General features: G+C 37.4%; 1 protein-coding gene across 1 annotated transcript in view; it reads right to left on the bottom strand.

The window, feature by feature from the left end:
* CBLB (Cbl proto-oncogene B) overlaps nucleotides 1–26,210 on the bottom strand; it is a 130,670-nt gene that overhangs the window by 39,796 nt on the left and 64,664 nt on the right. The window contains exons 4-9 of the mRNA XM_030469215.1: nucleotides 25,820–25,966; nucleotides 12,957–13,113; nucleotides 8,869–8,990; nucleotides 6,399–6,536; nucleotides 4,791–4,878; nucleotides 2,366–2,497 (exon numbers count right to left, since the gene is read on the bottom strand). Of these exons, the coding sequence (XP_030325075.1) occupies nucleotides 2,366–2,497; nucleotides 4,791–4,878; nucleotides 6,399–6,536; nucleotides 8,869–8,990; nucleotides 12,957–13,113; nucleotides 25,820–25,966 (784 nt within the window). The remainder of the gene's footprint in view (nucleotides 1–2,365; nucleotides 2,498–4,790; nucleotides 4,879–6,398; nucleotides 6,537–8,868; nucleotides 8,991–12,956; nucleotides 13,114–25,819; nucleotides 25,967–26,210) is intronic.

Below are 26,210 nucleotides of genomic sequence, written 5' to 3'. Positions count from 1 at the left end.
TCATACAGAGTTTCATTTTCAAAAAACAGCCTTGCAAAGACATAAAGCTTTAGATTTTCAAGGCTTTCTTGTATCTGTGATGTCAAAAAGCTCTGTACTAGCAGTTTCCTTCCTTTCTTTTACAAAGTGCTACGTTTACCAAAATCTATCGGGAAGCCAAATCACAACTGCAGAAACTTGCATGCACCAGTATGAATACAACTGGGAAATTAAAACTGAGATGTGGGATATCTACATAAATACCAATGCTTATCCATCCCCACAGAATGGTTATTTAGAAAATTGAGAGAGTAACTGCTGTCAACTTCACAATGCAGCACAAATGCCCATATGCTTTTCGAAACAGTACTTTTTAGATGAGAAAGGATTTTTGTAGAAGACAATTGCATTTTACTCCACTTGTATAATACAAAAAGGAAAGAGTTAAACCAAGTCTTATTTAAGAGGCTAATCTCCATACAGGTGAACATCTGAATCTTCCTTAGTATTCTATGCAGATCTGATGTTGCTAATTCATTTTTTTTCTGCTTAATGAAAACATCTGTATTAGACCTCTTGAGGCATCTCTAATGAGCCATTATAGTGCCAATTAAACACTAGCCCACCAGAACCTTGCAACAGCTGATGTTGTTACAGTGTAATATTTCTTCATTGCCTCACTAATTATACAAAAGTTAGATTTGTAATCAAGTCCGAAATATACCTGGCTGATTACAGCTGGTTGCAGTAATGTTCTGATGAAGCTTAATGTTTTCAAACATGTTGGTTATCTGAGACCAAAGTTGTTGTCCTCTTCCTGGATCCCTATCTATTAGCCAAAATACTAAGGACCTTAGCTTCATCAGCCTCCAAAATCAGAGCACATCACTGGTGCAAAACTGGAACATGTTGCTACACGTTGCTGCCATGTTATGAGACACATGGCAATCAAATGTACAGAGATTTCAGCCCTTTAGCTCAGTCTTTCCAGCTAAGCAGAGGGTTTTTTAAGTCAAGGGTTAACACAGCCAGACCTGTATGTTTGTCATTCACAATGGAAAGGGTAAGAGCAGAGAAAGCCTACCCCTGAAATGAGAAAGATTGTTTCAGATCAGCAGCTCCTTAGTGGTGAAATTAATATTCTTATTTTAGTGTGCCTGAAATGGAATTTTCTCAGATTTTCTGATCCATGGGCAATTTGAAAGATTTGGTTTTGGGACATAAAACTCAGATTTCAGAAAGAACATAGAATCAGAAACAGAATACTCCTTTTCCAGCAAGCTTTATTGCTAATAAAAGAAAAATTTGGATAATGCTTCTGAGACATTGTGTTGGCTTGCCAATGATGATTCCTTAATTAGGAATATGAAAAGAAAAACTACAGTACTTTAAGTTATATCCCAATTATGAGGATGTAAACTCCTTAACTGAGATGACCTCAATGCAAATCAGGTCAAAAATGGACTAGAGGCAAGGATTCTTTTCATTCTTCTCACTACATTTGTAACCAAGGACTGATGCCTAACTGCCTGAGAATGGGATGATGCTTACTTCTCCCAACAAAATACAGATACAGAAGAGTAAACGGGCAGCAGGGAGAAGGCAGAAATGATTCAGTTTGGGAAGTACCTTTTAGGGGAAGGATAAACTACCTCTCCTTTTAATTTTTAAGTCAAATGCTTGTTAACCACACTGAACAAAAGGTACCAATCCTTGGTTTTCCCACAGACCTTATACGTCCATGAACAAGACAGACAAAACTCACCAATCTGTGTCATCAGGAAGTCTGAGTTTTTTTGGATGTTCTGCAAGTAACACTGGAAGATTGTGGTTTCCCATCTCCTTCCCTAACAACTACCTCAAGCTAGGTACTTTATTGCTTTACATATCAGTAACGTGAAACACAAGAATCCTAAGCTTGTTTTTCCACAGACCATTTTATGATTTATACTACTGATGGAATCCTCTCACCAAAAACATCCTGTCTCCTTCTAAACCACTGTCTAGTCAGTTATCCATTCCCAGCTGCTACCTGTCCTCCTTCCAGCCTTTTGAATACATCACAAAGTGACCTGGATGGTTGAATTGGCACCAAACACCCACCTTTCACTGTCTGAGTGGATACTGTGCTCAGGAAATAGTTTCCACTTAGCAGCATTTCAGCAAATGGTCTTGGCAAGCCTACAAGTCCAGATTTTAATGACTCCTGGCACTTTATTTTTAACAGATTTTGGTCCAAAAAATGAGAAAGTTGATAATTTTAAATAAACAGGTCCTTGAACCTTCTTACTGAGTACCTGGAAAAGTAAAACATTCAACTACACTGTAAACAGGGATGGAACAGAGGAATCCATCCTCTTTTTTACTAACTGAACTATGACAGTACCTGCCATGCTGTAAGACAAGAAGTGCACATGAGATGTCCACAAGGCTCTATCTTCACATCCTTATCATTCTCAGCACAGATTTTACACAGTTGAAAGGTGGAACCCATTTCACAGTACAATTCGTACTGCTCCTGTAACAAAAAAAAAGTCAAGTGGTTATTTTTTTTCACTGTGATTTGTTTATAAATAATGTACTTAAGCACCAGTAGTGACAAACATTTCTGAGTCCCCTGTTTTCCACCCCACATACCAAGTAAACTATTGCCACTGAACTATTTAAAAGACACATTGTTAGTGAAACAGCCAATTTTTCTTCTTCTTCAGATCTGTAGTATACTACAATGCATGTTAAAAACAAGTTTAAAATATCTGTGCCTATTAGGTTCCTACAGACTTCTCCCATGTAACTACTATGGAAGGCATACATCCCACTATTCCTTGGTTGCAGCTAAGAGAAAGATAATGAACACATGGTTGTAAGTGAGAAAGTAAGTGATGGATGGGAAAAAAGTGAGATTTCCTTTTCTAGGTGTGAGTTTAAGACCAACAGAAGTATTAGGACTGAAAACTGACAAGCAAAGAGCTTTCCTACCTACAAAAAAGGATGTAGTATGGTAATATGGTTAACTGAAAAAACAACCTTTGTGAAGTATGCCAAGAATAACCCTCCTAGGATTACATGGCAACAATCCTGCATAGATCATTCAGTACATCAATCCTTACAAGACTGACAGGAAGGTAGAACACCACCTTCAGGAGGAATAAATAGATAAAAATTGAGCTCAGAACAGTTTTCTAGAATCAGGTATTGTTGGGGAACTGGCAATCAAATGCATTTGCATAGAAATCAAGTTTTTTAGTCTTGAAAAAAAAATAAAAAATATTAAAATAAGCAGAATCCAGGTCACATGAAAATCTACAGCTACTGCAGAGAAAAGGGAGAGGGCATGAGGCTAAGAGGAAAAAAAAAAAAAAAGGAGACAGCTCATATCTGCAGCTGTAGTCAGTATGTACTAAAGATGGTTATGAAGCTATCACAAAGAATCCATCTGCAGCAATCCAGGCCTGCAGCCACATTCATACAATCTTTTCATAGCTCAAGCAGCAAGGCAGACAGCTTTAAACTACTGCTGTTATATATTATTTAAGGCAGCATCCACATAGCTCTGACTCTGTTAAATTACCATCAGAATTTAATAATGGTGTCCTCATAACTACAAGTTCAGAAGCAACTGGATTAATTCACAATACAACATGACTGGCCTGTGAAGAACAAGGTAATCACTGAGAATGTCTCAGCTGCTTTCCATTTCCTTGAGGAAAAGTAAGGACATAGGGCTAGAAAATAATTCTGTGCCACACAAATATCTCTGGTATCTCTGCATTTACTCCTGCAGTACCATTTTAAAACTGAAGGGAGAAGAGGAAAGTCAGATAAGTGGAAGTACTCAGACTTTTTTCAGGTTACTGTTTTTTGGAACTCTCACTTAGGAAATAGGTATTTTCATAATGGTATTCCTGATAATGCTATAAATGGCAATCAATACTTCTTTCCTAAAATATTTCTGGGGGTGGAATGCATATAGAGCACCCACAATTAGAGGATATTCAGCAGGTCATCCAGTCTGCTCTGATTAGAAATGGAAGACCACCTGAAACAGTATGGCTTTTATCTAGTTTGATGTCTTTTCTTGGAACATATCCACAAAGTCTTCCAGATGCTTTTGTCAGGAAAAATGCTCTACAGAGTATACTTTAACCTTCTAGTGTTAGTTTCAGCACAATTTTTAAATCAAGCATTTGTCTTCTGGCTACTTCTTATTACTTGAATATCAAACCTGCACATTAGATTATCACATTATCACTTTACAAAATGACACATCTAGATACTCTCCATTTTCTCTGCAAAGCAGCTCCTAAAAGCACTTATTTATTTCTGTTGCTTTTCCCTGATCTGTCTTTTAGTTTGCACAACAAAGAAGAAAGGAGAGAGACCAACATCTTTGTGATATATGAACTACAGATTTCCTCCTGGACCTGTCAACAAACTGTACCATTCCTACTCAGGCTTCAAAACTATCATTTAATGTTGATTTTATTTCTGTAATCTCATCTGCTATTAGCAAGGAAACACAAAGCTACATAAACCTGTAACATACATATCAGAATAAATCTTTCATAACTATTAACACACTTCTCACTTGGCTTAGACTTAGCATAAACAAAACTTCCCAAGACATCAGCCTCGACTTGAGTTTAAAGGATTATTACCTGCCCTTGATGTAAACCTTTCTATCAACAATTTACTTTCAATTATTAATTTGTCTCACATTTTAACAAAAGCTTATTATCACAGAATAGATATTAGAGAAGATACTAAGGGAAGTGCAGATTACCAAATAGCTGACAAACTCTGCAACATACCTGTGTGACTTTTATGTGATCATGTGGTGTGGGTTCACACAATCCTGTTAAATCAGGATTATAACTTCGTCCATCTGGGAACAGATAGCTGCATCACAAAAAGATTGTTATATGCACATTTACTTAGTTTCATTATCAAAATAATACCCTGTGACATTTCACAGGGGCAGAGTAAGTTAGAGTAGGCATTACCTAAAATGCATCATCTTTTCTCAGCCACCTTTCTTACCTTTTGGGTAGAACTGAATTGCTACTTAGGCATTTTGACACATAGTCAAGCCTATTTATAAAAACACTGGAAAGGTTTTGACATCACATGCACAGTTGCTATCAGGATGCATTTGAGCTCTGATGAGTAGATAACTTTCTGGGGGTAGCTCAAAAAAATATTCATTGCACAGTGAGCTTGTACTTGCAAATATGTTCCTAGTGATCTCTCCACTCAGTGATTCTATAGACTAGTTTAAGTAATCGGGTAGAATAGAAAGATAACATACATTTGTATGTGTCTGTGTGGATTCTGATATATATAATGCATGTTGTAATATTTTATATGTGTATTATGACAAATTTGTGTATATTATGACAAAAATAACACAGTGAGAATCCAAGATGCAGAATAGACTTTAACAGGAGCATTTCAATCATGTGAGGAAGTAATAATTGGTTAAATGATATTACAGAGACCCAAAGTTGTTCTACATTCATATTTATGTTAGCTCTAATACGGACAGTTTCTTGAAAGTCATGTTATGTCACACTGTGAGAAAAGTTATAACTATGTAGGGTGCAAAAACTTCACTCTGCATTAAATATGCTCAGTTCGAGTAATTGCTCTGGTTTTGTCCAGTAAAATCAATGCCAATATAAGTGTGGTTTTTATTACAAATATGAAAATACCACACCTGGAAAAAAAATTACTGGGCTGCAAATGATGAGAAAAATTACAAGTTTATAAAGGGCTTCTCAGGTTTGTCAAGCTTTTTTTGAAGACTGATCAATGTTCCCCGGGGGTTTTTTTGGGGTTTTTTTTGCTTGTTACTTTGTTTCATTATGATCATGTATGTATATATGAAAACATGTATCCCAGTGAAAAGATTTTAACACCAAAATTTGTCTGCTACCTAAGCCAACCTAGTAAAAATGTACTACTTCACCCTGTGAATTTAGATTCTCTTATAAATCTTTCCAGTAAACTATTAGAACCTGGAAAATGTTCTGGCTGCACAATATATAAAAAAGCAATTACATAGCTTTCAAATCATTGTCTGAAGTTAGAAACATGAGTAACTGGCAGTAGTAATTGTTCAATAAGCTTAAGTGCATTTAGGGCTCTTACTGTGGAGGGGTGAAGGAATCAAAGTGACAGCTGCCCAATTTTATTTTCTTCTGGAGTTTATCTGCTGTGAGATATGGCTTTGGTTAACTGGAATTACCTGGAAACACTTGTTTTTCAAATGAATAAAAGGGATGGTTCTTAAACTCCAAAGGAAACACCATATCCAGATTCTCTGTTTTAAAGATCTTCAATAACTACTCATATAAGAACAAGAAGAACAAGGAAATCAGGACTGCATACCTACAGTGACTATAGGAATTCCTACTTACAATCCTTCCCGGCTGCCATCAATCAAAGCTTGAAATAGAGGCTTATTGTGAGGAATGGTCTGCAAAATGTTCCCATCACCAGTAACATATCCAATGGCCCACTGTCCCAACCGAGTGCAACTCAATCTGAAAATGTAGCTTGAAAAAAACAGGATGAATAAAAAAATCATTGTTAATCAGAGCAAAACAACTGAAGAGAACAAGGATGACCTCTGGATAAAAACACTGAATTAAAGTCTCTGACGATTTGGGTCAGATTCTGAATTCTGCCACATGTTCTTTGTATAACTTTAAATAAACCTGTATCTTTTACACTGTGAATTGCTCACAGGCAGAAATAAGGTAGAAGTGGCACCCCATCCTCAACCTTTCATTTGAGTCCTTTTCAGCTCTCAAAGTGAAAGCTGCACATGCACTGTGAAGTGCTACTACATACATACACACAGCCCATCAAACTTTTTCAAGACCAGTGTATTATCCAGTGTATCCAGTGTATTCTCCAGTGTATCTACAGCTACAAGATGCACAAACGTTCTTGTGCATACACAGGCCAGTAAATGGAAAGGGAAACAGAAAAAAAACCTTTGGATGCAACAGAAATATGAATGATGGATTTTAGGAACTGCTCCCCTACCACTTGTGTATACCAGAGGAGGTGAACAGGACAGACTTCTATTTCAGAACCCAACTGGACTTAAATTGAAATACTTGTGTTTCACAAGTGATAGGTGGCAGCATACATAACATAGGGAGCACAATAGGAGGAAAAGGAACATTACAGGCAAGAGTATTTGGGCGTTTAGTTGTTCTTACTAAAATTTCTTGTCCCTTTCATGTCAGACACCACCTTACAGGTAAACATCTAAGTCAGAAAAGCATTCTACAGTGAAACACTGCAAACTCCATTTTGTACTACAGAGCAGCTTTTCTTAATTATACATCAATGTTTTATTTCCTGCCAAACTGTTTAAAATGAGAAATCTTGGCCTCCCTGACATTTGGCATAGCTTGCACAATATTCAATAGACTGAACATGATATTGAAGCAGTAACTGTTCATTTGAACACAATCTTGTAATTTCCAGGACGCTTAGATAAATCAAAAGAACCAATTTCACTTCATCTCTGCTCTTTCACATTCCCGCATTTTACCTAACCAATTCAGAAACTAATTTTCTCATATGCAATAGAACATTATCTTAAAAGTAACTCTCTTTTCAAAGAACATAAAGACAACTTTGGGTAATTTCGCTATGACTGCTCTTTTATAATCACAGCACTAGAACCAATAATAGAGAAAATACTAAGTATAGCAACCACTGTCAAAATCAACCTGTCTTCCACAGAAGTGTTCATGAGTGCCAAGCTAAAAATTAATATTATGCTATTGGAACCACAAGATTCTTGTATATATGCACTTGACCAGTCAGGTAACTTAACAAGTTAAAGTATATTGTTTACTAAGAAGCAAAAGAAGCCAAGCAGAGAACATGGATACAACTGGTGTTAGGCTTCTCTAAGTTTTAAAATTATGCACTTTCAACTATGTGATCCTGAAGCCAAGTTAAACAAGCAGACCCTGGGGAAAAAAGTTTCATAGGTAAAATTTGAAAACTAAAAATTAAGTAATATGGGATTAATTGTATTAAAAAATCTTTATTTCTTCAATCTGACCAAAGGAAAAAATAGGACAATAGAGCTGGCAAAAATGCTAACAGTTCAGTTCGAATAACTGAGTACGTATAGGAACATATAGAAATAATTTTAAAAGTCTATGCATCACAATGCCAAATCTGACAGATTCCTTTTCTAGGTGTAGAGACTGTGATATAGAATCATAACTGGCAAAGAAAATAACACAAAAGGAACACCTAAGCACTGATTAAATTAATAATTTAGGCATGAATGATGAATTTAACATGAATGATGTTAAGATGATTTTTAATTAAGATGATTTTTAATTTACTGCTAAGAAACTGTTCAATGCTAATTTTGAAAACCAATTTTTTTTCTAATATGGCTTTCAATAACGCATTTGTTTTTGTACCTAATTCAGAAGAAAGGGAAAAAAATATATTTTTCATTTTTTTCTGTTGATTTGTACTTAGACTTTTGTGTGTTATTAAAATATTTTTTGCTTCATAGCACTGTAGAAGAATGATGCCATAATAAGCAGATCATGGTTACAAAATTCCTATGTCTCAAAACATAGAAGGTCAGCAATTTCTGAATGTAGAGCTCCCAGCTTTAGTATTAAACACTTTAAAACATATATTTTGATATAAATAAAATCACAAATATTTAAGAACACCTACTAGTACTACTCTGTCATACACACACACAAAAGCCAAAACTTCTTCAATATTGCAGTGACAAGAAAGATGCAATCTAGAAATGTGAACCTAGAATAATCACGTAGCTTCTGAAACAGCAAGTTCATTTGGAAAGCAATTACCAGCAAAACCTCTTACCTCCCAGGCTTAGTGCTGTATTTTTGCAACCTTGCTTTCACTTCATCATACGTCAGAAATGCCATATATCCAGGATGTGTCACAGCTAAGAAGTTCCAATTCCTTAAGATGGAACCCCACGGCTAAAAAAGAAGAACAACAATTAAACTGATGCAGCCAGGCAGTTACAGATTTCTAATAAAACTCAATTTAGCAGAGCCACATACAGTGTTTTAGCTTCATCTGAAAAATACACACTTTTGGCAAAGGTCTAAATAGTACAAAAGACAGTGCTATATAATCAGTTTTGCTACAAGGGTTCCTTCAAAAGAATTATTCCAGGAACATCAAGTATAAATTTTTGGACAGAGATTCTGAAGAACTTGAATTTAATGAATCTCCTATATTTATCTACATAAAATACTAAGCATCATGTTTAGTTAGAACCTGCAGAGTATAACTCCATGACGGTTTCATAAAAACCCAATCAAGCCCATTCTTGAGAGGTCATCAGGCACTTCCATAGTTAATGATAAGTAACACTAATAAATGAAGCCTAATAAAGCCATTAATTCTAGCTGTCCTTCCTTTTCTTATGTTTTAGCACTTGATTTCTTCAACTACCATAATGGCATTACAGCCAGAAAACAAACCAAATATTGACAGCACTTTGTCACAGTCTTTGCTGACTCAAGTAGCAAATGCTTCAGAAAACTCAGTGCTTGATACACTATTACTTTGAAGAACACAGAAAAGTCCTTTACTGCAAATGAAGGATGATTTTTAAGTAATGGATTTATACAAATATATCAAGTATTCCTGGCCAGCATTTGGAGACAAGAAACTGCCTCTGAATGATTTGGGAACTTTTTTTATGTATTTGTCAAAAGATCAAGGCAGGTAAAGTTAAGCAAGACTAGAGGAGGCTTGTGTGCCTTGAAAATTCTCTTGAAAGGACTTCTAAGGGCCAGTAAGGCAGAGATGTAAAGGTTGTGTGACACACTTGAGCAGAATATCTAAAGAGTTCTGCCTGAGACTGATATGTTACATTTCCCAGGCAAACTCTAACCACTACTTAAACATGGATGAAAGCCTGCTTTATTTTAAAATTAATACCTCTTCAAATCAGACACATGAAACAGAACAGTAAGGTTTTGACAGAGAAGACCTAAGAAACCTCAAGTTTTCAAATCTGTCCTAAAGAAAGGAGGGAAAAAATATCACTATCCTAGATGCAACACCACATCCTGCTAGCTCCTCTCTGCACACCCTCACCAAAAATGGATACCAGGAGGCTGAAAAATTTTAGTTGCCCTAAAAAGAGAGAAAAGGGAGTTGACTCTTTCACCACAACAACACTCTCTTCACAAAACACAATGTTCTTCCTCCTGCTGTGTTCCTCAGGTGCATGGTTGTAAAGCAGAAATCTCCAATACCTTGAAGTTTTGTTGGACCATGGTAATATAAAGGCTTACTACAGTACATTATAAAATACATTCAAGCAGTGTGCAAATTCCTTGGTTAAGGAATCAAGCTTCTAAGTTGACAGAAAAAGTATTTATCTTTCTCAAATGCTTGGATTCCCTGTGGAGTATCCCACTATTACTATGTGAGAGTAAGTCTGAAAAATTGGAGGGCAAGAACTCCCACCCTACCTTGTACACACAAACATTTACAAAAGAAGCAATGATACACAGGGAAAGATTTGTACCTTCTCTCTACAAAAATATTTTTGCATAAAAGGACATATTAACAGTGAGAGAATGAAATTTTATTCTGTCAAAGCATCCACCTATTCTCCCATCCTAACTATCTCTGGCCAGGGAACACAGCACTTGAGGCTGTGCATGTCTGCAGCAGGGAGGCAGGGGGAGCAGCTTCACTTTTGTACAAAGCAGTCGTGGTTTCTTCTGAGAATAAGCATCATTATAAACATAGCTTCTCTGTAACACAACCCACAGTTGGCTAAACAGTATTTTGATTACTTGAACAATTGGGATTTTCTCTACGTGGGTGTATGCACATAGTTACAGGAGCTGTTTAAAAACTGGTGAAGTAAAATGTAGCCTCTGGGAGAGGTTCTCAGACCAAGTTCAGGGCAAGTTCACTTCGACAGTCGTGCAGCTATTGCATCAGCTGGTTGTATGTTTGGCAAAATATCTCTTTCTTCTTTGTTAAATTAAAAGTTAATCCTATCCAGGCTTCTCTCCTTACATGTATCAGTACTGCTGACCCCTTTTTTCTAGTACAAGGCACCATAATGACAACAGTCTCACGAAGAAACTGATGCAAATAAGATACTCCCTGGCTTGCAGAACAAGCTAAAAAACCCAACCATTGGCTTGCAGAAGAAGGCACATATAATGTGAAGTTTCTTTCCTGAAATTTAATGCAATCTATAAGGACCCCCACATAGGGTTAGAACAAACTGTTACTTCTCAGATTCTCATTTAATGTGATATTTGATGTACAGATTAAAACAACCAACCAACTAAACAAGAAAACAACACCCCAAACTCTATTATTATTCATAAGCAGAATGCTTAGGGGAAAAAATCCCCCAGAAAGAAACCATAAATAATCATATTTCATAGTGATGCAAGTCACAGCCAACGGGCCTCAGGCATTTTGCAGTCAAGTCTTAGATAAAGACTTGGCTTGATTACTAAACTAACCTGAACACCATATTATTTTCCCAAATACTGAATTAAAGGGAGAAACTTTGACAGAGTAGAAACTGATCCCAAGCCAGGACTGTTCAGACAGGAATCCTTAATTGTATTAAGTTCCACATAAAGGGCAAAGAAGATTTTGCTAAATTCTCTAGTTTAATGTTTCAAAGACAACCCTCAATATTTTAACCAAACTTCCATAACTCATCTGTGCTTTAATAACTGACCAATGTTTGTTGTTAAATTAAACAGAAAGATTACTAACATTATAACATTTTCATCTTTCATGAGGTTTTGACTCAGTATAGAGTTTATCAAAACCAAACCTCTGTAAACTGAAACCATTAATCATCTCCTGCCAAATCTTAATATCAACTTCTTAATGCCATCCCTTCCCATAATAGCAAACCCAAGAAAGCTAAGCACAGATCATCACAGAATCACATGGAGGATAGAACAACCATATGGCCCAGGATTTAATGTAAAATTGGCATTTTGAGTTTATCTCCAACAGTCTAAAGAATATTCAAGGAATCATAGAAACATCTAGGTTGGAAAAAACCTTTAAGATTGTTGAGCCAATTAATCTAATACTGCCAAGTCCCATCAAACCATGTCTCTAACTGCTTGACAACCATTTCAGTGAAGAAATTTTTCCTAATACCCTAAACCTCCCCTGATGAAACTTGAGGCTGTGCAACAGTTTATCACTGTACAAAGTAAAGAAAGTAAATGATCAAGTAAATGGCTGCATAGCTGGAGGATTCCTTTATACAAAAGCAATACCTAAAGTAGCAAATTCAGAATCAATACAACTAAGAGGATGCAACCCCAGCAAAGCCTTCTGTATTGCCTAAAATACCCCAAATATGTTTTGCATAAGGGATACAAGGTTAACAGACACATAGACGTACAGACTTGAGATAAGTATTACCTATTAACAATAACACAATTAATGCAATTCCAAAAGACAGTCCCTTACTGTAAACAAACAACAGAGCATTAATGGCAAAAATTTGTTCATAAAGAGAATAGTTAGACCTGTATATTTAGCCCAAAAAGTAGTCATGGGCAATTTTTGTTATGTGCTTGAGTAAACAATTCATGTAAGTATACATAGATCCAAAAGCACAATGAAAACAAAAGTAGAGTTCAGATAAGTACCCAAAGGTCTACATTTCTAGGAATTCATTTAAGAATAGTGAAAAATAAGTAAGCAGCAAACACAAAGACAGTGTAATCATACTAAATATGTGCAGAAAGTTGTGGTTGCTGGACATTTTCAGTTTTCCTAAAACTTGCATAACTTATTACTCAATTTTAATATTTCAATTATTTTAGTTTTTCCAAAAATCTGTTTCCTTGATCCCTTATTACTGGCCTTGGGACACTGGGCTTCTCAAATTCAAACAAACATCTAAAGTTTTCAAATCTTACCTGAAACAACCTAGTGAAGATATCAAATTCAAAAATTGAAATGTAGTCATTGCAGGTCAAGTCAATAGTAGATTTAAGAGCCATTGCTTCCAAACCGGAGCTTATCTGATGAACTTCATGAAGGCACTGCCTAAATACTTTCCATGGCACTATAGTTCTGTGAGAGGGATGGAAAGAATAAATTTAATAAGCCCACATATTTAAGATTTGATACCTTATTGAAACATCAGAACCTTTCAAGAAGTAGAATATTATTTTGGTTTCTCTACAGACAACAAATATTTTGAAAACAGCTTGCTGAAAAGAGCATAAGCAAACGAAAGAACAGTTTGCCATCCATTAAACACAATCCAAAAAAGTGTCATTGATTTTACAGTCATAAATATTCTAGCTTCCTTAGGAGGACCACAAAAAGAACACTACAGAACCTGAAATATCCTACCAAGCAAACGCAGGAACCAACAGGAACCAACATCACACCCTCTCAAGTGTGTGCAAAGACGGTGTAAAGGACCAGCTCTGTGCTTAGTAAAATACTCCTTACTTCACAGACTCACTTCTCAGAAACACAAGCATGAATGTAATATTTACTGTGATTACATTTTTATAGCTATACTCATAAACACTGGTCAAGTAATGAGATAGCTATCAGCCAGATACCCCCAGTACTTGTCCAAGGCCTGTCGTACCCTGTGACAATTACATGAATAACAGAAAATACATCTTCTCCAATCTTCACCCTCACACATTCTTGCAGTATGGGGAACACTTTTCCAGACAGTAGTGAATGTGGGAAAAGGTGGAAAATTAGAACAGAAAGAAATTAAAATTATTGTCTCTAATTCAAAGCCATGTTCTGTCAAATCCAGTTTTTATTTGCATGGTCTGAAGTAATTCAATTAGCTTTTTTTGCCAAACTCTTGTATTTGGGATCTGATTGATGAGGCTGATCACTTGAAACTGCTCTATTTATCACTCTCAAAGCTCTAAGACATTGTCTAATGATACAATTATTCTCCTGTCATTAAGGTCAAATCCAAATTCTGCAAAGCCATAACTTTTTCTTAATAAAGTTCTTCCTGACATTGACAGTTGATAATATGACATTTAAAAAATATTTCAATTAACCAAAATACAGTCAGCCCATAACTGTTAGCCAACATATAACTAAATTCAGCACTTAAAAAGATCTCACACATCCATAGCAAAATTTTGTTAGTAACTGCTAAAATCACAAAAGACAGGCCTCACAAACTCATTGATATTTCTTGACATTTTTTATTAGTTCAGATTGCCTTATTTTTAGTTTTTATTCAAGTTTTTATTTTCTTATGTAGATATCTGTATTACAGTAATACAGTACTGGGAGAAAAAACCCACAATTGAATTGAAATTGAAATTGAAACATTTGAAATTGAAATGAAATTGAAATGAATTTCAATTGAAATGAAATGAATTTGAATCCTTAATTGAAATGAAAACAATTGGTAATTTGAACTTCAACATTAAAGACATGCTCCTGTATTTCTACCACATCAGATAGTCACTAAATTTATAAATGTAAAGAAATCAACTTGTTACTTGGAGGCTTCTATGGAGAAAGCCATAAAAGATAAAATGTGACGTTTAATAGATCTCAGCAGATACTTTCATCTCTGTTTGAAAAACAGGAAACCACAAAGAGCTGAAGAGAGATACCACATCAGATGCCATTTAAGAAAGAATGCACATCAAATTTTGATTATGGTAAAGACAGAACAAAACGGTGCACTCAAGTTCAGAGAATGAAGCTGAAAACATCAGTGCTGTCACGCTGCTAAAGTTGTCTTACTTCAAATGCCTACAGTTTACTTAGTTCCTGTAACCGGGGCTCTGAAATGTGTTCTCATTCTCTTTGTAAACCACCCTAAATGGTTACAGCACTGCAATCACACTGAAATGGGGTTAAAAAAAGTGTTTTGGTGTTTGGTTGGGTTTTTGGCTTGTTGTTTTTGTTTGGTTTGTTGGGGTTTTTTTCCCCATGAGAGCATGTTCATTAGATGCAATTAGTAACTAGGATCTTTCACTATCTATTCACCAACATCTCTCACTGGCAAAACCCCCACCACCAACTGAAAAACCAAAAAACAGTCTTCATATGTTTTTAAGAGCACAACCAAGACAGGAAGCAGATGTGGAGAAATGGGTGATTAGCTAGTGAAAGAACAGCTCCACTTATTTTGCAGGACTTCTCCAAGAACAATTGCTTGAAAAAGTGGTGGCCCAGATTTAAAATACACTCAAGTCACCAGATTTTTTTCCCGCAGCTTTGTGGGATAAGTCTTTTATCTCCTGCTGTCTTAAACAAAGATGAGAATTGGTTATTGCAGCCCATTAACTCCTGTTTCTCAGCAGTTCATTTTCTGTAGCCATCATTCCTAAACACTTTGAAACAGCACTGGCCAGGGATCATTTCTGCCTCTATGTCTCTCTCCAGTTTGTATATACGAATGGAGACCCTGCTCTTTCCAGATCCTGCAGACAGCACACTCAAAATGAGAGTGTTACAGAGCCTTCATGTGGTAAAGGATTCTGCAACCCTCTCTCCTCCTGGCTCCTCCAGCACTGAGATTTGGTGACCTTTGAGGCACCCTGAGGAACACCCACCTCCGGCAGAGATGAAGGAGGGGGTTATGGAGAATACTTCCCACAGTGATGACGTGAAAGAGGGTATCTACTGGAAAGTTGAGTTTTTGTTTGAATTAACATTTCATTGATGTTACTTGTGTTTTAGGGTATATGTAGTCTCTGAAAGCACATTTTTGTTATTCAAATCTGAAGAGTTGTTTTTCATTTGGGGAGGTAGTAGGGCCAGTGGGAGGGAGAAGGGAACAGGACCGATGTAAAGAAGGCTGAGAGTGGGACTGTTTTAGTTAACAGCATGCTCTGATTGCAGTTAAAAGTAAGTATATATTTTTATATACACTTAAACTGAAAAAAAAAAATTGTCCTTTATAGAAGCATTCAGCTCTTGAACCATGGAAGTTTTCTGCTATAAATACTTCCAATGTCCTTGTAATATTTGCTGCATCATGCCTTAATGATACTCTGCACTAAAGGCTGGCAGGTATTCTGTACACGCCTCATGCTATTAGGCTGACCTGTGGGCACATGTCTAAGAGGAGAGGAGTTAGTCAGCTCTGCTACAGCTCATCAGAAAGATGTGAATTGACATCCTGGTAACATTAGATGTCTGCAAAATTAGCTTTAGGAAGTGCAGCATCTCAGTATTTCAGGTATTCAGCTGTAGTTAAGGCAAGTTGCCCCTCATTGCAGAGCACCCCTGACTCCAGCTGAGACACAGTTTATTTAGTTCCTGTAACCAGGGCTCTGAAATGTGTTCTCATTCTCATTGTAAACCACCCTAAATGGTTACAGCACTGCAATCACACTGAAATGGGGTTAAAAAAAGTGTTGTGGTGTTTGGTTGGGTTTTTGGTTTGTTGCTTTTGTTTGGTTTCTTGGGGTTTTTTTCCCCATGAGAGCGTGTTCATTAGATGCAATTAGTAACTAGGATCTTTCACTATCTAGTTAAGAGTTCTACTACACAAGCACACATTATGAACAGATACACTCAGGGATTTGGTAACAGACTCTCTTTTAATAATTGGGGAGTCCTTTCAAAAACCTAAAATATGCCATTTCTCCCCCAAGTCTCCCCAAATGGTGATACTTCTCCACATTTCTTCTGCAATGGTAACATCAGTAAGCATAACTGAAGAATGCTCTGTTCAAAAATGTCCCAATCGAACTACAAGCATTTAAAAATATATTTCATATAAGATGGTATATAATTATTATTTATCTTTATTGACATGTTCAAAGGAAGTGTCACTTTAATCTCAAATATATTTAACACCATCCACACAACTTCCATATGCCTCAAGTAGAAGGATTAATGTTCAGCATGTGATTTTCAAGCAGTATAGTAGAGAAATTTAGGTCCTCCATTCCCTCCACCCTGATCATGTACACACAGGATTTTCTTAAACTCCCTGAAAGTTGCTGCATTATTAACAAGTCGAAGACATTAAAATAAACCTGGAAAGGAAGCAAATATTTTCTGAGTGTGCAGAGTACAGCATTTCAGTAAGATTGGAGAGATGCAGCTATGCTGGAATGTCAAGTGACATTGGTCCCATTTGAACCAGAGCAGACCACAAATATGTCTAGGAGGGTAAACATATACCTGTGTAACTTACCCTTACAGTGAACATTTTTGTCTGCAAGAGACTCTTAAATGTTGCCAGAAAACATAACATAAAAAGGACATAATTGTGCCCAGAGCAAACTCAAAAATATTCAAGCAAATACTGACCCAGATAGAAACAACATTCTTTGCAAGTCTGCAGTGAGCAATGTGGATTTTGGTTATCATCACTGAACAGAGCATTTCTTAAGACTGCTGCTTCAGTTTTAAGTGAAAGGCCACATGTTTTCATTACTTCTGAACTACAGAACAAACAATTGACGCACAGAAGGCTTGAGAAGTTCAGTCCCAAGGGAAAAAGGAATTCTGCCACATCATGCCAGTACAATTGTTAAATAGTGACATAATGCAGAACAAATATAGATTCATCTAACATCATAAAGGAGAAGGTAAAGAATAAAATGAGTCTTATGAAGTGTCGACAATATATCACCAAACATATCCACTTCTCAACCCACATAAATGGATATTACTGGAGTGACAGCAAGCCAGTACTTCCACAAGGGATCCATTCTGTTTCCAAGCGATATATGCTTATCTATGCTTCCAACTATGATCTCTGATCTCAACAAATCCAAAGCACACCCATGCTTTTATACTTAATACTGCCTTTCCATTGAAAATCTATTCTCCTGTCTCACAATTCTGTGTGCCAACTATTACAACTTTCTTTTCTTTATCCTTTGTACATGCAATTTTACATTATTCTTAGTGAGAATAGTTGTGAAGATTATTGTTGTACTTTTCTGGGTTTTTATCATATCTTACAGCTTTCCATTTACTAGCTCTTCTATATAGTATTATCTACCTTTTTGTTAAACCTTGTGTGTGTCATTTTTGTAATATAAAAAAGACCTAGGGAGATTGTTTCTCACTACCACCCAGGGAATGAGCCATCTGCATCTAGCTGAAATTTTTAAACAAGGGTACCAATAAGTCCATTTCCCTGATGCTGATCAGCAGAGAGAAGATCCATCCTCTTAAAGCCCCATTCCCTGTTTACTTCTTTAGAAGTTCCTGTTACCAAAACACCTGTTTTGATAGTGATGAAGGCTATGGCACTTGGATCACTGCTTCTTCCTCTTTCATCTCTCTTTATCTTTCCCTTCCCTTCACATTTCAGCTCTTACTCAGATTTGAAGCTCTCTAGACCAGAACCATCTCTTCAGTCCACATTTTCACACTCTTCAGGCAAAAGTAAAGCTCTTGGGCAGGATCAGCAGCAAGACCAAGAAACCAGGTAATAAGAGAATCAAACAAGGTGTGGCTTATCTGAAGCCTCACTTTGACAGCTACGTGTTTTCAATTTAAGTTGCACATTGTGGTCTGCCTGTTTTACTGATTCTTCTCTGAACCCAAGCCACAGAGGCTATGTCTGTTCTATCCTGAGCCAAAAAGCACTGACCACAGTAGAACCACAACTACTCAAAAGTTGGACTATCAATCTGATACACCCGGTTTTAACTGCTACTGAGAAATCAATAGCCACATTTTTCCTAAATTCTCATGAAAATAAATAGATTTTGGGTCTCAGCTGGTGGTGAGTGGGGAAAGTATCAGATCATTAAAATAGTAGTGTGTTTGACCCTTGCAATGAAAGAACTTCTGTTTCCTCAGAAAGCGGGGGAAATCAATTTCTGTAACAACAGTAACAGAAACGTTTTCAATTTTTTAAGGTCCCACAGTGAAGAGTAAAACCTCTAATGTTAAAATAAATGGCAGAACTATGGAGAATTGAAAATCTAAGATCATTGACATTTCCCTGCTGATTCATTCTACAAGATGAAGACAGCCACAAATCACCGATTTCAACAGTCACAAAGCCCTGCATGACTTCACTGCAGCTTTCAAATTCAGAGGCTGGAAAGATCAGCTAGGTCATCTCACCCACTCTCCAGAATCACCCCCAGTGCTATTTTGCTCATTTTTGGTCAGAAAGATACTAAAATATGTAAGGTGCTATTAAAATGAGCAAGGAAACAGGGGAAACTAGCACCAAGCACTACACAGTGATAAAATGTGGATAATGAAGAAGCTATCAGGTTATGTTTTATATGCATGTTAACAACCCACTGGGGACTACTAAAGTATCTGTAAACAAATGTAACTGCTGCTTACATGCCTTACAGTTTCACAGTTCCATTTAACAATACTTTTTTTCTGTACATTTAACTACCATTTGCTTCAGTGCATCTATAATGGTAAACCATGGGTGAAGATTCACTCCATTAAAACTATTTTTTCCAATAATTGTATTGTAGTAATCACTAAAAAATCAGAAATCAATTTCACTGCTTTCCTGCTTTTGACACTATCAAGTTCATTCTTGATATAGATCTTAACCTAAACTCTTGATCTTGGCCATGCTGTAAAAAGCTTGAGTCAATTTATTCTGCATTCTCCATATACTCCAGTCATTCAGCCCTTGAGAAGTTCTTATTTGCTCCCAATTTTGTTTTCACAAAGCAAATCCAAAATTCTCTATTCCCTCATCTTCCCTATAGGTTTTCTCTGTAAGCTTCCTTAACAGCGTCAATACACCAAAACCATGCTGGCTTCCTATCTGGCACTGCTGACCTCACCCAGCCCTTAATTTAGAATCGTAGAATCATAGAATTAGCCGGGTTGGAAGGGACCTCAGAGATCATCTAGTCCAACCCTTGACCCACCAGAGCAGTTGCTAGACCATGGCACTGAGTGCCACATCCAGTCTTTTTTTAAATGTCTCCAGGGACGGAGAATCTACCACCTCACCGGGCAGTCCATTCCATAGCCTAATCACCCTCTCCGTGAAGAAATTCTTTCTAATATCTAACCTAAACCTCCCCTGGCACAACTTAAGACTGTGTCCTCTTGTCTTGTTGAAGGTCGTCTGTGAAAAGAGTCCAGTTCCCACCTCGCTACAGCCTCCTTTCAGGTAGTTGTAGACAGCAATGAGGTCTCCCCTGAGCCTCCTCTTCCTCAGGCTGAACACCCCCAGCTCTCTCAGCCTCTCCTCATAGGGCCTGTGCTCGAGTCCCTTCACCAGCCTGGTTGCCCTCCTTTGGACCTGTTCCAGGACCTCTACATCCTTCTTAAACTGAGGGGCCCAGAACTGGACACAGTACTCGAGGTGTGGCCTAACCAGCGCTGAGTACAGGGGAAGAATCACCTCCCTGGACCTGCTGGTGACGCTGTTTTTGATACAGGCCAGGATGCCATTGGCCTTCTTGGCCACCTGGGCACACTGCTGGCTCATGTTCAGTTTCTTGTCGATGCAGACTCCCAGGTCCCTTTCTGCCTGGCTGCTCTCCAACCACTCTGTCCCCAGCCTGTAGCGCTGCATGGGGTTGTTGTGGCCAAAGTGCAGGACCCGGCACTTGGCCGTGTTGAACCTCATCCCGTTGGAATCGGCCCAGCTCTCTAGTCTGTCCAGGTCCCTCTGCAGAGCCCTCCTGCCTTCGAGTTGGTCCACACTTCCTCCCAGCTTGGTGTCATCTGCGAATTTGCTGATGATGGACTCAATCCCTTCGTCTAGGTCGTCGATAAAGATATTGAACAGAACTGGGCCCAATACTGATCCCTGGGGGACACCACTAGTGACCGGCCGCCAACTGGATGCAGCCCCGTTCAGCACCACTCTCTGGGCCCGGCCCTCCAGCCAGTTCCTAACCCAGCACAGGGTGCTCCTGTCCAAGCTGTGGGCTGACAGCTTTTTCAGGAGAATGCTATGGGGGACGGTGTCAAAGGCCTTGCTGAAATCCAGGTAGACCACATCCACCGCCTTCCCCTCATCCACCAGACGGGTCACCTGATCATAAAAGGAGATCAGGTTGGTCAGGCAGGACCTGCCCTTCCTAAACCCATGCTGGCTGGGTCTGATCCCTTGCCCATCCTGCAGGTGCTGTGTGATTGCACTGAGGATGATCTGCTCCATAACCCTGCCAGGCACTGAGGTCAGGCTGACGGGCCTGTAGTTTCCCGGGTCCTCCTTCCGGCCCTTTTTGTGGATTGGCGTGACATTCGCCAACTTCCAATCGTCTGGGATGTCCCCCGTGAGCCAGGACTGTTGGTAGATGATAGAGAGAGGCTTGGCGAGCTCTTCTGCCAGCTCCCTCATCACTCTTGGGTGGATCCCATCCGGTCCCATAGACTTGTGGGGGTCCAAGCAGCTCAAGAGGTCACTGACTGTGTCCTTCAATATTACAGGGGGGCTGTTTAGATTTTTATCACCTTCTATAGGCTCCAGAAGCCTGCTGTCAACAGGATAACCTGTCTTTCTGTTGAAAACTGAGGTAAAGAAGGTGTTAAATACCTCAGCCTTTTCCTCATCTTTGATAACTATATTCCCACCCATGTCCAGTACAGAATGATACATAATTTAGATACAGAATGATACAGAATTTAGATACATATTCTAATTTGCCCTTGCAGAAAAATCAGTTTCTTCCCTTTCTTTCTTCATCCACATTCTCCTTTCACTCAGATAGTGAAAATCTCTATCTCCCATCTTCATTTATCAATCCACCCTACACAAACCTAAACACTTCAGTAGTCTCTGTAGATCCTTTCCAAACATCACGTCACCTCCAAGGCTTCCCATTCACTGAAACAAGTGATTCTGGAATACCTCACAATTGTAAAGGCTCTGACTATCCTACTCTGCCCATGTGATGGGTGAGAGTTTCCATGATCAACTTACCTGCTGCTCTCACAAGCACCACAGCATTCTCTCCCACCCAAGCTTCTCTAGCTACATCTAGAAGTTCTGTGGAGATGGAGCAGAAATGCAGTAGTTTGAAGGCCAAGAACATGTGAAGTTGCCTTAGCACCTTGCTCTGATGGAGCCATTCAAATTACTTGCTGACCTTCATTTCTGTGCTTCCTACAGAAATTTAAAGAGCAGCAAGATGTGTCATCATCAGACTTGAAATACTTAGCCTAATCATTTATTTTGCTGAGTTTGAAATCATGTGAATGTACACCTGACTAGCTTTAAATACAAAAAGAACGACTGAACCCTATGATACTTAAAACAGGACGAATAAACTTAGTTTTGGCTGCACAATTCTGCAGCCAAATTCAGACAAATATAACCAACAGAACTAGAAGTTTCCTGACAACTGGGGAAGAGCAGGGAAAGAAATCCGACAGGTTCTTTTCTTTTTTAAACTACAAACTGGACTCCTGTGAATTGTATCTTTTGGATTTTATTCCTCAGCAAATTATAATATACTGATTTCTGTAAACAAAAGTATAGCTTGCATTTTCAAAAATTTAACACCAAAAAGTCAACTTATAAACATGGATGGCTATTACTCTCCTTCTTGGTATTCAGACAATTTGTGAAAGAATGCAAGGCAAAAGAAAGGATTATATAAAAGCTTCTAATTCATTACGTTTAGGAAAATTATAATAATATTATGCTGAAATAATCCTGAATTAATCTGAAGAGTTCCAATTCCCTCCTTCCAATGATATCAAACAATGCATCAGAATTATTTCTTGTGCTACAGTTTACCCATAAGAAGCCAAGATACAGCACAACTTTTTCTTTATGTGCTAATCCTGAGCAGCATTACCTAATGACCTCAAAGTAAGAGCTGCTTTTTGCAAACAAGTGAGAAGTCCAGGCTTGCCCTGTAAAATAGAAATGCAGCCAGGGAACATACAATACATAACCTCCCTGTGCTCCTTCTTCATTGCACTGCATACCTAACCAGAGCTGGAGGTTTCAGATAGTCCTAAGGGCCTATCTTTAGGTGGTCGGGTTAGAAAGATTTAATCAGTTGCCTGCAACACCCAAAATCTTTATGCTTCTATTAAAAAACTACTTCCAAGGAAGTGGTACCAGTATAGTTACACACTAATTTGTCATGACAGGCCCATTGCAAAAGATGTAGCTCACAGGCACTCTTGCCATATACTTCTAAAAGGATTAGAAAGTAATTAGTGTTTAAAAAGCTTCAGGCATTTTGTTTAACAAAGAGATTAACCATAATGCCAAATAAACCTTTTTCTCATCTGTTTATTTGACACACATGCTATTACATGTTTTAAGTTACTTAAGCACAACTAACTAAACCTGAGATAACAGCAAGGCTGCCTATCCCCAGATCAGCTGTTCAACACTTTGAAGACAGGTAACTAAACCAGCTTCAGTTTATTGGAAAAGAGTTATGAACACTAACAACAGTGGTTATTTACCTAACCTGAAAGTAAAGCATCTGAGAAGACAGAAATCAAAAAACTTCCAGGCTACAGTAGGTGACCAACGTTACATATGTAATGAGCTGGACATCCCAAAATTGCCTTGGTTCTCAGGCATTTCTGGTGCATGAATGCTTTAACAAAAGAAAGAAAAAAACAAAAAACAAAAAACAAACAAAAAAAAACCACCAAAAAAACAACAACCCAAAAAAACTCCAAACCTATCAAAGTTAATGTTGGGGAGGAAGGCAGCTCAAAAGGTTAGTACTGAGAGTTCATATTTAAAGTTGCATTTTATGAGGAAATTTACATAAGCAAGAAAAAAAACAAAGCATAAAAAAAGTCATGACATGAGCTCTGGTGCCCTGAAAAGGATTACAAAGAAGTGCTGCAGGGGATGAGTCAGGAAAGAAGAGTCAAGTGTGAACAAGAAAAAGATGAGGGTAGAGCCAAGTTGTTCAGCTGTACCAATGCAGTTGAAAAATTCTTCCTACAAACCTTGTTCTGCTAAAAACTTAATAATATGGTACAGTACCCTTACTGTCTGAGACCTCAAATGTCTATTGTGTCACCTCCCAAAGGAAACTGGCAGGACCATTGAAAACAAACTTCAAGGGAAACACCTGAATCTCACACAGCAAGTACACATTAGTAGAGAAGTGCAAAGAGGAACATGACAGTGAACAAGGCAACAGATGAAACTGGTGAAGATGAAATGACAGAAAGAAATAGCAAGTTGCAGAAGATGAGATCTTTAAACCCCACTAAGAGAAATGCAATTTGCAATCAAGACAGCTGGTACAGGTCATTCAAGGACAGAGTCCAAGAGAAGAGGACCACAGAGATTTAAATTGAGAGCTGCTAAGCCAACAGGAGATCGAAATAAACATTGAACAAAATGTGATCATTAATCATTTTTTCAAGGCTGTTTTTTGGTTTTTTGACATGTTTTTTAAAAGCTTCATTAATCCTTCAGATACCTTTATTTGAACTTTTGTGGGCATTTTGAAGATCACCTTCAAACTAAAATGGCTAACATGGTCAGATTCCTTTCCTCTAACAGTAAAAACTGATACAACCACTTGATCCTACTCTAACATTATTTACATGGGAAAGAAATTTCTTCGAAGACTCAAGCTACCAGATGATGTAAAACTTGAACCAGAAAGCTCGAAGCTAGCACTACATGCTTTCAGATTAGCAAAAAAAAAAAAAAAAAAAAAAAAAAAAAAAAAAAGAAAAAAAAAAGGACCAAAAAAAGACAAAAAAAAAAAAAAAAAGATGTGAAACCACTGCTGAAAATTCACACTGCAAAAATTAATTTGCAATTAAAAAAACCCTAAAGTGCCAACCTAATTTGCTATTATTTTAAATAAAGAATGAAAAACTTGTTTTAAAGAGCTGTTATTGCTCAGAAAACATAACAGATTGTTGCAGGAATCTTTCTGTGACTTGATATGGCCTATACTGTGCAAAATAAGCCTTGATGACTGTATTGACTGTTTCATTATTGTAAAAACATACAAACCTCTTGCCTCCTTCTCTCTGTTACACTAATAAACATTCCATGTAAGAAAATGATGAAGCTGTGCATCTTCTAATAGCCTATATCTGTGTTATAAAGAAAACTGTTTCCCTAAAACAACCAAAACCATCAACACTCACGCCTGCCTGCTTTTACATTTTCAATATTGCATTTTCTACAAGGTTTTAATCACATATCTGGAAGCTCACACTTAGTACCAATTTTATGACTTGAACAATAAGTGTCTGCCAAATCTGCTTCTGATAAACACTGCAACCTATCTCCAGTTATTCTCTCTTTATGTAACAGAACTTGAACATAAGAAAACATTAGTACTCGTGACTATGCTATAGGTAGTAGAGTTGTAGGAAAAAAGATTATTTCAATTACTTAAAAGCCCCTAAATATTGTAGTAGTTAGAAAGTTAAATATGGGAAAAGGAAACATACTCCCCCTGAGACCAGTATCAAGTTCTTAATTCAGACTTTAGAGTTACGGTTTGCAGAATGTATGGTTAATATGAAAGGACATGATTTGCAATGTACATTATGAATACAATTTACTACCCTCACCCTAGAATGAAACCAATAAATTTCATGCAATGTAGTCTAACTTAGGATTGATTTTTAAGTGCTCTTGACAGAACTGCAGACACATTTTATTAATCTTTTCATTGATTCATAAGATTGAAAAAAAAAAAAAAAAGAAAAGCAATAAAAACCCCAACCTAACTGTTAATAATGAATTCAGTGATTTCAGCTAATTTAAAAACTTGGACAAGATACCTTCAAAATGCCCACTCACATACTCAGAGGTATCACTTGGACGTCTGCAAATATCATTTTTTTTCATGTTTATGAATAGAAAGATTTAAGGATTTTGCAAAATGTTAGTACTTACTTATCTCCAAAGAATTTTCTCCAGAAATCTGCAGCATCGGCTTTGGTGATACGGAAGTTATCACCCTGGAATTGACCATTTGGAAAAATAGCTTTGATTTCTGCTAGCATGTGGCTGAAGATGAGGGACAGCTTTGTTAGGTTTCTCCTGTAAATGTAAGAGGGAAAAAAAAAAAAAATCACATCAATCCTTAAATTTGAATACACTCAATCAGTCTCTCAGTATCTTGTGTATCCTACATATTTGTGTAATAAACAGTGTTTCACACAAGGAAAAAAACTGAGCTTTCAACTGAAAACATATCAGGTAAACACAAATCGTCAGTCTGTTCTCCGTGCACTTTTGAGGACATATTTATCATACCATTCAGCAAAAGAATAGATTTGGGTTC

This window comes from Calypte anna, chromosome 1 (genome assembly GCF_003957555.1).
Source record: "Calypte anna isolate BGI_N300 chromosome 1, bCalAnn1_v1.p, whole genome shotgun sequence".
NCBI lineage: Eukaryota > Metazoa > Chordata > Aves > Apodiformes > Trochilidae > Calypte > Calypte anna.
Note: the sequence above shows the minus strand (reverse complement) of the source record. Positions and strands in the feature narration are given on the sequence as shown.